The sequence below is a fragment of the Bufo bufo genome, chromosome 10 (genome assembly GCF_905171765.1).
Source record: "Bufo bufo chromosome 10, aBufBuf1.1, whole genome shotgun sequence".
Lineage (NCBI taxonomy): Eukaryota > Metazoa > Chordata > Amphibia > Anura > Bufonidae > Bufo > Bufo bufo.
The window spans coordinates 144,332,714-144,345,513 of record NC_053398.1 but is presented as its reverse complement, the minus strand read 5'-3'; the positions used below and the strand labels follow the sequence as shown (position 1 = coordinate 144,345,513).

The 12,800-nt window shown below is 50.9% G+C and overlaps 1 protein-coding gene across 1 annotated transcript in view; it reads left to right on the top strand.

The window, feature by feature from the left end:
* The first annotated feature begins 822 nt into the window (after window positions 1–822).
* GAS8 (growth arrest specific 8) overlaps window positions 823–12,800 on the top strand; it is a 28,344-nt gene continuing 16,366 nt past the window's right edge. Inside the window, exons 1-5 of the mRNA XM_040409916.1 lie at window positions 823–1,061; window positions 3,986–4,087; window positions 4,528–4,725; window positions 8,430–8,636; window positions 11,874–11,928. Coding sequence (XP_040265850.1) covers window positions 1,059–1,061; window positions 3,986–4,087; window positions 4,528–4,725; window positions 8,430–8,636; window positions 11,874–11,928 — 565 coding nt within the window. The 5' untranslated portion in view covers window positions 823–1,058. The remainder of the gene's footprint in view (window positions 1,062–3,985; window positions 4,088–4,527; window positions 4,726–8,429; window positions 8,637–11,873; window positions 11,929–12,800) is intronic.

The following is a 12,800-nucleotide window of genomic DNA, read 5'->3' as shown; positions in this document are numbered from 1 at the left end:
TACTGGGGGCACCAATGGGAGCATTATTAATACTGTGGCACTAATGGGGGCATTATTAATACTGGGGGCACCAATGGGGGCATTATTAATACTGGGGGCACCAATGGGGGCATTATTAATACTGGGGGCATTATTAATACTGGGGGCACCAATCGGGGCATTATTAATACTGGGGCACCAATTGGGGCATTATCCTTACTGGGGGCATTATTAATACTGGGTTCACTAATGGGGCCATTATTCTCACTGTGGCACTAATGGGGAGCATTATTCTTAATGGGGAAATTACTCTTACTGGGGGCACTAAAGGGGCAATTTTCCTACTGGGGCATTATTCATGGGGCACTAATGGGGGCAGTACTCTTACTGGGGGGCACTAATGGGGGCATTATTCCTACTGGGGGGACAATTAAGGGGGCATTACTCTTACTGGGGACACTAATGGGGGCATTTTTCTTACCGGGGGCCACTAATGGGGGCATTATTAAGACTGGAGGGCACTAATGGGGGCATTATTCTTACGGGGGTGTTACTGTTACTGGGGGCACTAATGGGGGCATTATTCCTACTGGGGGGCACTAAGGGGGCATTATTAAGACTGGGGGGCACTAATGGGGGCATTACTATTAGTGGGAGCCACAGTATGACAGTTAACACCCGCTGTGAAGCCACGCCCCCAGTATTTTTTGTTGGGAAAGGTGGCCCCCCTAGTGAGATCTGTCATCAGTGAGACGGAAAAGCCCGAGGGCGCTCATATCTGCTGCAGCTAGAACACTGGAGGCTGATTTGAGCCGCCATGTTCTCAGGAGAAGTAGATTTATAGCACAATGACATGAAGCAGCAGCTCCCAGTCATGAGCCTCCCCATAGATTCAACGCAGTGCTGCCATCTACAGGCAGACACCGGTATGACTACTACAAGCTCCGGCCCCCCCTCAGGCCTGGTTACTGTGTACGCGGTCTCTATAGAAACCGGACGTGCTGCGGGGAAATCTCGCGAGGCTTTGTTGCCAGGAGACTGTGTTACTGTGTATCCGAGGGAAAGAAGCAGGGACCAGAATGGTGAGTAGGGGGCTCAGCCGTGACCTGCAGACCCTCCTCATACAGGGGGCTCAGCCGTGACCTGCAGACCCTCCTCATACAGGGGGCTCAGCCGTGACCTGCAGACCCTCCTTATACAGGGGGCTCAGTCGTGACCTGCAGACCCTCCTCATACAGGGGGCTCAGCCGTGACCTGCAGACCCTCCTCATACAGGGGGCTCAGCCGTGACCTGCAGACCCTCCTTATACAGGGGGCTCAGCCGTGACCTGCAGACCCTCCTTATACAGGGGGCTCAGTCGTGACCTGCAGACCCTCCTCATACAGGGGGCTCAGCCGTGACCTGCAGACCCTCCTCATACAGGGGGCTCAGCTGTGACCTGCAGACTCTCCTCATACAGGGGGCTCAGCCGTGAACTGCAGACTCTCCTCATACAGGGGGCTCAGCCGTGACCTGCAGACCCTCCTCATACAGGGGGCTCAGCCGTGACCTGCAGACCCTCCTCATACAGGGGGCTCAGCCGTGACCTGCAGACCCTCCTTATACAGGGGGCTCAGTCGTGACCTGCAGACCCTCCTCATACAGGGGGCTCAGCCGTGACCTGCAGACCCTCCTCATACAGGGGGCTCAGCCGTGACCTGCAGACCCTCCTTATACAGGGGGCTCAGCCGTGACCTGCAGACCCTCCTTATACAGGGGGCTCAGTCGTGACCTGCAGACCCTCCTCATACAGGGGGCTCAGCCGTGACCTGCAGACCCTCCTTATACAGGGGGCTCAGTCGTGACCTGCAGACCCTCCTCATACAGGGGGCTCAGCCGTGACCTGCAGACTCTCCTCATACAGGGGGCTCAGCCGTGACCTGCAGACCCTCCTTATACAGGGGGCTCAGCCGTGACCTGCAGACTCTCCTCATACAGGGGGCTCAGCCGTGAACTGCAGACCCTCCTCATACAGGGGGCTCAGCCGTGACCTGCAGACTCTCCTCATACAGGGGGCTCAGCCGTGAACTGCAGACTCTCCTCATACAGGGGGCTCAGCCGTGACCTGCAGACCCTCCTTATACAGGGGGCTCAGCCGTGACCTGCAGACTCTCCTCATACAGGGGGCTCAGCCGTGAACTGCAGACCCTCCTCATACAGGGGGCTCAGCTGTGACCTGCAGACTCTCCTCATACAGGGGGCTCAGCCGTGACCTGCAGACCCTCCTCATACAGGGGGCTCAGCCGTGACCTGCAGACCCTCCTTATACAGGGGGCTCAGCCGTGACCTGCAGACCCTCCTTATACAGGGGGCTCAGCCGTGACCTGCAGACCCTCCTTATACAGGGGGCTCAGCCGTGACCTGCAGACCCTCCTTATACAGGGGGCTCCAGGTGACGTCTTGCTCTCTCTGCGGTATGGGGCTCTAGGTGACTTCTTGCTCCCTCTGCAGTATGGGGCTCCAGGTGACTTCTTGCTCCCTCTGCAGTATGGGGCTCCAGGTGACGTCTTGCTCCCTCTGCAATATGGGGCTCCAGGTGACTTCTTGCTCCCTCTGCAGTATGGGGCTCCAGGTGACGTCTTGCTCCCTCTGCAGTATGGGGCTCCAGGTGACGTCTTGCACTCTCTGCAGTATGGGGCTCCAGGTGACGTCTTGCACTCTCTGCAGTATGGGGCTCCAGGTGACGTCTTGGACTCTCTCCAGTATGGGGCTCCAGGTGACGTCTTGGACTCTCTGCAGTATGGGGCTCCAGGTGACGTCTTGCTCCCTCTGCAATATGGGGCTCCAGGTGACTTCTTGCTCCCTCTGCAGTATGGGGCTCCAGGTGACGTCTTGCTCCCTCTGCAGTATGGGGCTCCAGGTGACGTCTTGCACTCTCTGCAGTATGGGGCTCCAGGTGACGTCTTGCACTCTCTGCAGTATGGGGCTCCAGGTGACGTCTTGGACTCTCTCCAGTATGGGGCTCCAGGTGACGTCTTGGACTCTCTGCAGTATGGGGCTCCAGGTGACGTCTTGTTCCCTCTGCAGTATGCGGCTCCAGGTGACGTCTTGCTCCCTCTGCAGTATGGGGCTCCAGGTGACTTCTTGGACTCTCTGCAGTATGGGGCTCCAGGTGACGTCTTGCTCCCTCTGCAGTATGGGGCTCCAGGTGACGTCTTGCTCCCTCTGCAGTATGGGGCTCCAGGTGACGTCTTGCTCCCTCTGCAGTATGGGGCTCCAGGTGACGTCTTGCTCCCTCTGCAGTATGGGGCTCCAGGTGACGTCTTGCGCTCTCTGCAGTATGGGGCTCCAGGTGACGTCTTGCTCTCTCTGCAGTATGGGGCTCCAGGTGACGTCTTGCTCTCTCTGCAGTATGGGGCTCCAGGTGACGTCTTGGGCTCTCTGCAGTATGGGGCTCCAGGTGACGTCTTGCTCTCTCTGCAGTATGGGGCTCCAGGTGACGTCTTGCTCTCTCTGCAGTATGGGGCTCCAGGTGACGTCTTGCTCTCTCTGCAGTATGGGGCTCTAGGTGACGTCTTGCGCTCTCTGCAGTATGGGGCTCCAGGTGACGTCTTGGGCTCTCTGCAGTATGGGGCTCCAGGTGACGTCTTGCTCTCTCTGCAGGATGGGGCTCCAGGTGACGTCTTGGACTCTCTGCAGTATGGGGCTCTAGGTGACGTCTTGCTCTCTCTGCAGGATGGGGCTCCAGGTGACGTCTTGGACTCTCTGCAGTATGGGGCTCCAGGTGACGTCTTGGACTCTCTGCAGTATGCGGCTCCAGGTGACGTCTTGGACTCTCTGCAGTATGGAGCTCCAGGTGACGTCTTGGACTCTCTGCAGTATGGGGCTCCAGGTGACGTCTTGGACTCTCTGCAGTATGGGGCTCCAGGTGACGTCTTGGACTCTCTGCAGTATGGGGCTCCAGGTGACGTCTTGGACTCTCTGCAGTATGGGGCTCCAGGTGACGTCTTGCTCTCTGTTTTTCAGCCACCGAAAAAAAAAGCATCACCGAAGAAAAAGTCTGCCAAGGGGAAGAAGAGCCCCGGGTTTGTAGATGGATTGGCCACGGAAGAAATGAGCAAGGAACAGGTAATAGAGGGGGCAGGTATTTCTTGATTTGGGGTGGTTGGGGGGCAGTTGTTCTGCTTAGGCTACATGCACACGACCGTAGTTCTGGTCCGCATCTAAACCGCAGTTTTTGTGGCTCGGATGCAAACTCATTCACTTCAATGGGGCCGTTAAAGATGTGGACAGCACTCCGTGTGCCGTCCGCATCCGTTGCTCCGTTCCGTGGTCCACAAAAAAAATATAACCTGTCCTAGTCTTGTCCTTTTTGCGGACAAGAATAGGCAGTTCTATCAATGGCTGTCGTGCCGTTCCGCAAATTGCGGAACGCACACGGACGCCATCCGTGTTTGGCGGATCCGCAATTTGCGGACCGCCAAACACACAACGGTTGTGTGCATGAGGCCTTAGACATATACTTTTACCCCCCTTTGATGTACTGATTGTATGGAGTCTTTCCTTAGCTGGAGGAGCACATTGTGCGTCTGCGGGAGGAGCTGGACCGAGAACGAGAGGAGAGAAACTACTTCCAGCTTGAGCGAGACAAGATCCACACTTTCTGGGAGATCACCCGCCGCCAGCTGGAAGAGAAGAAGTCTGAACTCCGTAATAAGGACCGCGAGATGGAGGAGGCAGAGGAGCGACATCAGGTGGAAATCAAGGTATGACGTGTGACCGGGGAATTCAAGAAGCTCTCATTATGTCAGAGCAACTTTCTAAACCTAGAAATCCACTCTTCTCATTATGGTAAGGCTACTGAACATAGTGTATGTGGTATGTAGATGCTAGGACACAGCTCTGCCCTCACCATGCTGATGTGTAGCCCTGTCAATCAAGGGGAGGGGGGAGTGTGCAGGGCACAGGGGGTGTTGCAGTGCTCCAAGGATTCAGCCCCGCCTCCTGGTGCTCCACCTTTCTCATTTGCATATGAATGAAAACGCAGACAAAAGAAAGGTATCATTTTAATCGGCATGATCAACCCTACCAGGCAGTATGTCTGGTTTGATAGGGTTAATCATGCTGACAGGGCTGCTTTAAAAGATCAAGAGTTTTTAGAAAACATATCAAAGGTTTTAATCGGTGGGAGTCTGAGTGCTGGGATCTCCCACCGATCGCTAGAACGAGGAGAGAGAAGTGCCTGCATGGCATACTCTCTCCTCGCTGCAGGAGATGGAATCGAGTCATTCCCATAGACTTTCTTTTGTTTTTCATAAATTTCTTTTTATTTAATATAACATCAAGGTACAGATAGCTGCCAGTCGCATTTTGTGAGCTTTAAAATGTGTCTCTTGTAGAAAGAGTATTGAAGGAGCGCTCCTGCGAGTCAGAGCAAAGACCCGAGACCTTTTTTGTGGCACATTAAACCCCTTTACATTAAAGGAGTAAATCGCATGCTTCGTCATGTCACCAGTTGAAACAGGAAAAAGCGCTGAAAAGAGGTGCGTCCCATCATCATCATCATCATCATCATCATCATCATCATCATCATCCCGGAGGATCCCCGCATACGAATGAAATAAGAATTAACTTAACTATAAAATTGCATCAAGAAGGAAAAGAAACATGTTAATTAGTGTTGAGCGAACCTGTTTTTTAAGTTCTGCGTCCAAAGTTCAGGTTATCGAAGAATCCCGTTATGGATTCCAAATTCCGTTATGGTCCTTGGTAGCGGAATCCATAATGGGATTTTCGATAACCTGAACAGGAGGGATTTCTAGCTTATGCCATGCGGCTTGTAGATCTTCTGCTGTGCGTATAGCAATTTGCTTATTATTATTTTTGAGGATTATTATCCCAAAAGGGTAGAGCCACCTATATGTCAGGTTGTGTGCTCCAGGAGAGGCCTCATGGTTCTTCTTTTGGCCAGGGTGGTAGGTGAGAGGTCTTGATATATGTGTACTGGGGGTTAATCTAATAGAACTTCTCCCGGGCTTGGCGCAGGATCACAGAGGTGTCCGCAAAGTTAAGTAATTTGCAGATTACGTCCCCCGGAGGCTCCGTAGGGCCAGGTTTAGGGTGGAGCGCTCTATGAATGCGTTCAATAGTTATGGACAAAGCTCTCTTGGCCCAATATGGTAGAGAAGATGGTAGTGGCCACTTGGGTAAGAGCCTCTGGTGCATACCCCTCAGAAATGTCCTGCGATTGCGATTTTCCAGATCCTCTATCTGGTTAAATGCGGCATTGAGTTGGCGCTGCTGTTCAAGGAATTTGGATCTCACCGAGCTATCAAAGGTGAGCGCTGCTGCATGCTGATCTTCTAGAGAGTCCACACGGCCCCCAAGATGGCGGAGGTCTAATGTCCTTCAGCTCCCTCATTATAGGTAGCATAGCTTGTGCAATCGTCTGCTTAAGATAAGTCTTTCATACCTCCAGCCATGCTCTCTGTGTACGAATCCTCCTCTGCTTCAGAGTCTGGCGCCTCAGTTGCCAGCGCCATCTTGGAAGCCGTAGCGGCTGCGGCGAGATCTTTCTTTTTCAGGTATTTCTCCATCTCCGCCTGCTGTCTCAAAGGTTTTGGGCTTCCAGGGGTCTCCTTGCTTCTTTCTCTGCCAATCTTCCCCATGTTTGGATGCTGATAGCTAATAATAAGCCGGGCAAAGCGCCAAGTGAGAGCTCCGGACTATGCTGCCTTCTCCATGTGCGTGCAGGCTCCGCCATCCCATAGACTTTCTTTTGAGTCCATCTCTCTTCCTATCCTGCAGCGAGGAGAGTGCTATGCGAGCGATTGCCTCTCCTCGTTCTAGTGTTCGGTCTCCAAACTCAGGCGCCATGGATGAAATCTTATCATATGTCTCACACATTGTAAAATATCTGCAACATACTGGGCAGAGTCTCAGCAAAATCTGCAACTAATCCATGTTTTCCAGATTTTGTCCTCAAATTTTTCTGCTGCATTTTACGTCCCATTTGGAAATAGCTTTCACCACAGGTTTCTAGAATCGGTACCTTTTCTTAAAGGAGTTGTCCGGATTCAGAGCGGAGGCTTCCGCCTAGCAGTGAGCCTAGTGACGTCACCGACGCTAATGGGTGGTCTTTGCCGCTGCCCTAGCCTGTAAAGCGCTAAAGCCTGACCATTAGTGCCGATGATGGACCAGGAACACTGCTAGGCAGAAGCCTCCGCCTAGCAGAGATCCAGTACATCGCCAGTTCTAATGAAAAAGCCGATTCCCTGTTAAGGGGAGTATTGCAGCATGAAATACTCCCGATGCTCATATCGGAGGGTTTGAGTGGGGGAAGAAGGGGATATGTCCGGGTTCAAGGGCCCGTCACCTCTCCTGAAATGTCTGCTTTAGTAACTACTTGCCTTCCCCTTGTAATAACAATTCTGGAGCGTCTATTCTGATGACTCAATGCGCGGTGCCGTTACTCTATTCCTACTATAGGTTTATGAATTACTTGCCGGCTGTCTGTTCCCATTTGGGGGGGGTCCCTGTACAGTCTGACATTATCCAATCAAGTGCTGCCAGTGTCAGACTGTGCAGGGACACCCCCCAGCTGGTAACACCCGTCTGGACCTTTAGTTACAGACTGCTGGCAATTTATTCATAAAATTCTAATAGGAATAATAGAGGAACTACACAACATAGAGTTATAAAGATAAAAGCTCCACAATGGTTTTCACATGGACCATGACAGCCGGGCATACACTTATAAATGTACCCCTGATTTAAAGACTCTTGTCAATTAAAGGGCCACGCACTGTATCAGGCTAGTTTCGGATGGCAGACATGACAGGACTGTCTAACAGCCCCTATAGATTGGCAGTAGATCTTGTTGAAACCTATGGGATTTGCTGACCAAATCCTAATGTCTTCTGCCAGTTGTAGGGATCTCGTCCAAGGGGATCTGTTCTTGTGATAGGTTCATGTAGATGTTTGGAGTGTGGACTATGGAGAGTAGATTCGATTGCGATCGCACTGCTTCCCTGACTGTGCCGGGACAGAGAGTCCTTCTCCATCAAGTCAGCATTTTCCTGGAGATTCCCCCGAGGCAGCGTCTGACTCTGGACCCACGGAGGCGGCCAGACATTTATCATCATCTCCTTCTGCCTCAGGCCAATATTCATAATGAACAAAACTCTGTTCAAAAGGTGCCTAGTGCTATCAGTACGTTAAAGGGTATGTAGTATACTTCAGAGCTAAAATCACAATTCTGCAATCTCCCAGCTCAAGGTCTGTACATCGCTTGCTTTGGTGATTTGCATTCTGGTAAGTCCGCTATGTACACCGGGCACTGTCCAAAGGTTTACATTGTAGGGGCACACCTAAACAACTTGTTGACTGTTTCTATTCACAACTAGTTCTGATCCGTTTATAGGGGCAGGAAAATGGCAGCTGATTTGACCCTGACTTTCTCCTGGTTCAGGTATACAAGCAGAAAGTAAAACATCTGCTATACGAGCACCAGAGCAACATATCAGAGCTGAAAGCAGAGGGCAGCGTCGCCATGAAGCTGTCGCAGAAGGACCATCACACACAGGAGGGTCTGTTACGCAAAGATATGCGGGGACTGCAAGTGGAGATCAAAGAGCAGGAGCTGGCCAACGAGATGGTGGTGAAGAACCTCAAGATGGTAAGAAAACAAGGGAAACAGTGAATATGGGCTGCCGAGGTCATTAATCTGTATTCAAAGCTCATGTTAGACTCACAGGTATTAGCGTTTATAGGCTGGAAATCTCAAATTAGACTGCCAGTTATTATTATTTATAGGCTGTGTTCAGCATAGAAAATCTCAGTTTAGACTGCCAGTTATTATGAATTATAGGCTGTATTCACCATTGAAATTCTCAGGCTGGATCCCAGTTATTAGGATTTATAGGCTGAATTCACCATTGGAAATCTCAAGTTAAACTGTCAGTTATCATTATTTATAGGCTGTGTTCAGCATAGAAAATCTCAGGTTGGATCCTAGTTATTAGTATTTATAGGCTGTATTCACCATAGAAAATACCAAATTAGACTGCCAATTATTTGGATGTGTAGGCTGTATTCACCATTGAAAATCTCAGATTAGGTTTCTAATTACGAGGATTTATATGCTGTAGTCACCATTACAGACTTCACATTAGACTGCCAATTATCAGGATTTATATGCTGTATTCACGATTGCAAACCTCAGGTGAGACTGCAAATTACTCACATTTATACACTGTGTTCAGTACTGACAATATCAAGGTAGACCCACGGCGATAATGATTAAAGGTAAATTGTCTGGTCTCCGTCGCTCCTGAGATCCAGCGCTCTTCCTGCTGCGCTGTGCTGTGACCTGACGCTGCACAGTGTGAGGTCACAGAGTGCGGCTACGTCCTCACACTGTTCGCAGGTCACAGCACAGTGTGTGGCGCCTGTAGGAGAAGACCAGGGAGCGGTGAGTACAGAGCTAGCACAGGGAGTGCTGTGTTCATCGCTCCCTAGTCTTACTGTACTAATAAGCACTTACATAATGGAAGCCCTCATTAGTATTCACTCTATAAGACGCACTGACATTTTCCCCACATATTTGTCGTCTTAGGCTACTTTAACACTTGCGTTTGGGGTTCCGCTTGTGAGATCCGTTTGAGGGCTCTCACAAGCGGCCCCGAACTGATCCGTTCATTCCCAATGCATTCTGAATGGATAAGGATCCGCTCAGAATGCATCAGTTTGGCTCCGTTCCGCCTCCATTCCGCTCTGGAGGCGGACATCAAAACGCAGCTTGCAGCGTTCGGGTGTCCGCCTGGCCGTGCGGAGCCAAACGGATCCGTCCTGACTTACAATGCAAGTCAATGGGGACGGATCTGTTTGACGTTGCCACAATATGGTGCAATTGCAAACGCACTTTCAATGTAAAGTCAGGAGTCCCTATTAATATACCATCGGATCGGAGTTTTCTCCAATCCGATGGTATATTTTAACTTGAAGCGTCCCCATCACCATGGGAACGCCTCTATGTTAGAATATACCATCGGATTTGCGTTAGATCGTGAAACTCAGATCCGACAGTATATTCTATTATACACAGAGGTGTTCCCATGGTGATGGGGACGCTTCAAGTTAGAATATACTAAGAACTGTGGACATAACGTCCCCTGCTGCCTGGCAGCACCTGATCTCTTACAGGGGGCTGTGATCAGCACAATTAACCCCTCAGGTGCCGCACCTGAGAGGTTAATTGTGCGTATCATAGCCCCCTGTAAGAGATCAGGTGCTGCCAGGCAGCAGGGGGCAGTTATGTACACAGTTCTTAGTATATTCTAACTTGAAGTGTCCCCATCACCATGGGAACGCCTCTGTGTTATAATATACTGTCGGATCTGAGTTTTCCCTCCCCAGTATTAAATTCATTGGTGGCCAGTGCGGCCCCCCTCCCTCCCCAGTATTTAATTCATTGGTGGCCAGTGCGGCCCCCCTCCCTCCCTCCCCAGTATTTAATTCATTGGTGGCCAGTGCGGCCCCCCTCCCTCCCTCCCCAGTATTAAATTCATTGGTGGCCAGTGCGGCCCCCCCTCCCTCCCCAGTATTTAATTCATTGGTGGCCAGTGCGGCCCCCCCTCCCTCCCTCCCCAGTATTTAAATTCATTGGTGGCCAGTGCGGCCCCCCCTCCCTCCGTCCCCAGTATTAAATTCATTGGTGGCATCGGAGAGTTCCGATCGGAGTCCCAGTTTAATCGCTGGGGCTCCGATCTGTTACCATGGCAGCCAAGACGCTACTGCAGTCCTGGCTGCCATGGTTACTTAGCAATTTTAGAAGCATTATACTTACCTGCGCTGTCTGTGGCCGGCCGGTCGCTCCTCCTACTGGTAAGTGAAAGGTCTGTGTGGCGCATTGCTTATAGCACAGACCTGTCACTTGCCAGTAAGAGGAGCGACCGGCCGGCCACAGACAGCGCAGGTAAGTATAATGCTTCTAAAATTGCTAAGTAACCATGGCAGCCAGGACTGCAGTAGCGTCTTGGCTGCCATGGTAACCAATCGGAGCCCCAGCGATTAAACTGGGAGGGAGGGGGGGCCGCACTGGCCACCAATGAATTTAATACTGGGGAGGGAGGGGGGTCTAGCCCCCTACTGCCTGGCAGTGCCTGATCTCTTACAGGGGGCTATGATACGCACAATTGCGGCACCTGAGGGGTTAATTGTGCAGATCACAGCCCCCTGTAAGAGATCGGGTGCTGCCAGGCAGCAGGGGGCAGTTATGTACACAGTTCTTAGTATATTCTAACTTGAAGTGTCCCCATCACCATGGGAACGCCTCTGTGTTATAATATACTGTCGGATCTGAGTTTTCACGATGTGAAAACTCAGATCTGAAAAAGCTGTTTATGCAGACGGATCCGTTCTTAACGGATGCAAGCGTTTACATTATAGGTGCGGATCCGTCTGTGCAGATACCAGATGGATCCGCACCGAACGCAAGTGTGAAAGTAGCCTTATATGGCGAAAAATACAGTACCACATCCTTCCTGCTTGCATAGGAGTTATGCATCCTCTTTTCAGGCACTGGGGCTGTAGACAGTGGCTCTGGTCAGCTATTCCCTACCCCATTTACAATTCTACACTGTGTTCAGTACTGATAGTATCAAGGTAGACCCACAGTGATAATGATTTATAGGCTGTGTTCACTGTTGGAAGCCTCAGGCTAGACATGATGTTATTAGGATGTAGAGGCTGTGTTTACCTGCATCTGCTTCTAACCACATGACCAAAGGTAATTGGTCTCCGCTAGATACATCTGGGTTCAGCTACCTTTGTCTGTACAAGACATATAGCAATGCAGAAGTTAAACACTGGTTTGCCTTTCTTCTGACCGCTTCTACAAATGTTTTTTTCTTAGAAACAAGATGAAGAGATCACACGGCTGAGAAATGATTTTGAGAGACAAGTAAAAGGTCAGCTATGATTGTTGAACTATGGGCCCTCTTGCATGCCTCCATGTTGTCTTTGTGTGTCGTCCGCATTTTGCGGACCGCACATGGCCGGCACTATAATAGAAATACCTTTTCTTGTCCATGTCTGAGGACAAGAATAGGACATGTTCTATTTTTTTGGCGGAACGGAAGTGCGGATGCGGGCAGCACACTGTGTGCTGTCCGCATCTTTTCCGGCCCCGTTGAAAATTAATGGGTCCGCACCCGTTCCACAAAATTGCGGAAAGGATGCGGACCCATTCTGCGGACGTGTGAATGGACACTTATTTGTGGTGCATCAGATACCATCCAGAATTGCTGCATAAAATACATACTGCATTTTTCATCCTATAAAAAAAAACACCTGCCCATAAGACGCACCTATGTTTTAGAGGAAGAAAATAAGATTTTTTTTTTTTTCATCAGACCTCAGATCAGACCCCCAGTGCTAATTAGAACTCAGACCCCCCAATGTTAATAAGACCCCCACTCAGACCTCAGATCAGACCCCCAATGTTAATAAGACCCCCACTCAGACCTCAGATCAGACCCCCAATGTTCATCAGACCCCCACTCAGACCTCAGATCAGACCCCCAATGTTCATCAGACCCCCACTCAGACCTCAGATCAGACCCCCAATGTTCATCAGACCCCCACTCAGACCTCAGATCAGACCCCCAATGTTCATCAGACCCCCACTCAGACCTCAGATCAGACCCCCAATGTTAATAAGACCCCCACTCAGACCTCAGATCAGACCCCCAATGTTCATCAGACCCCCACTCAGACCTCAGATCAGACCCCCAATGTTAATAAGACCCCCACTCAGACCTCAGATCAGACCCCCAATGTT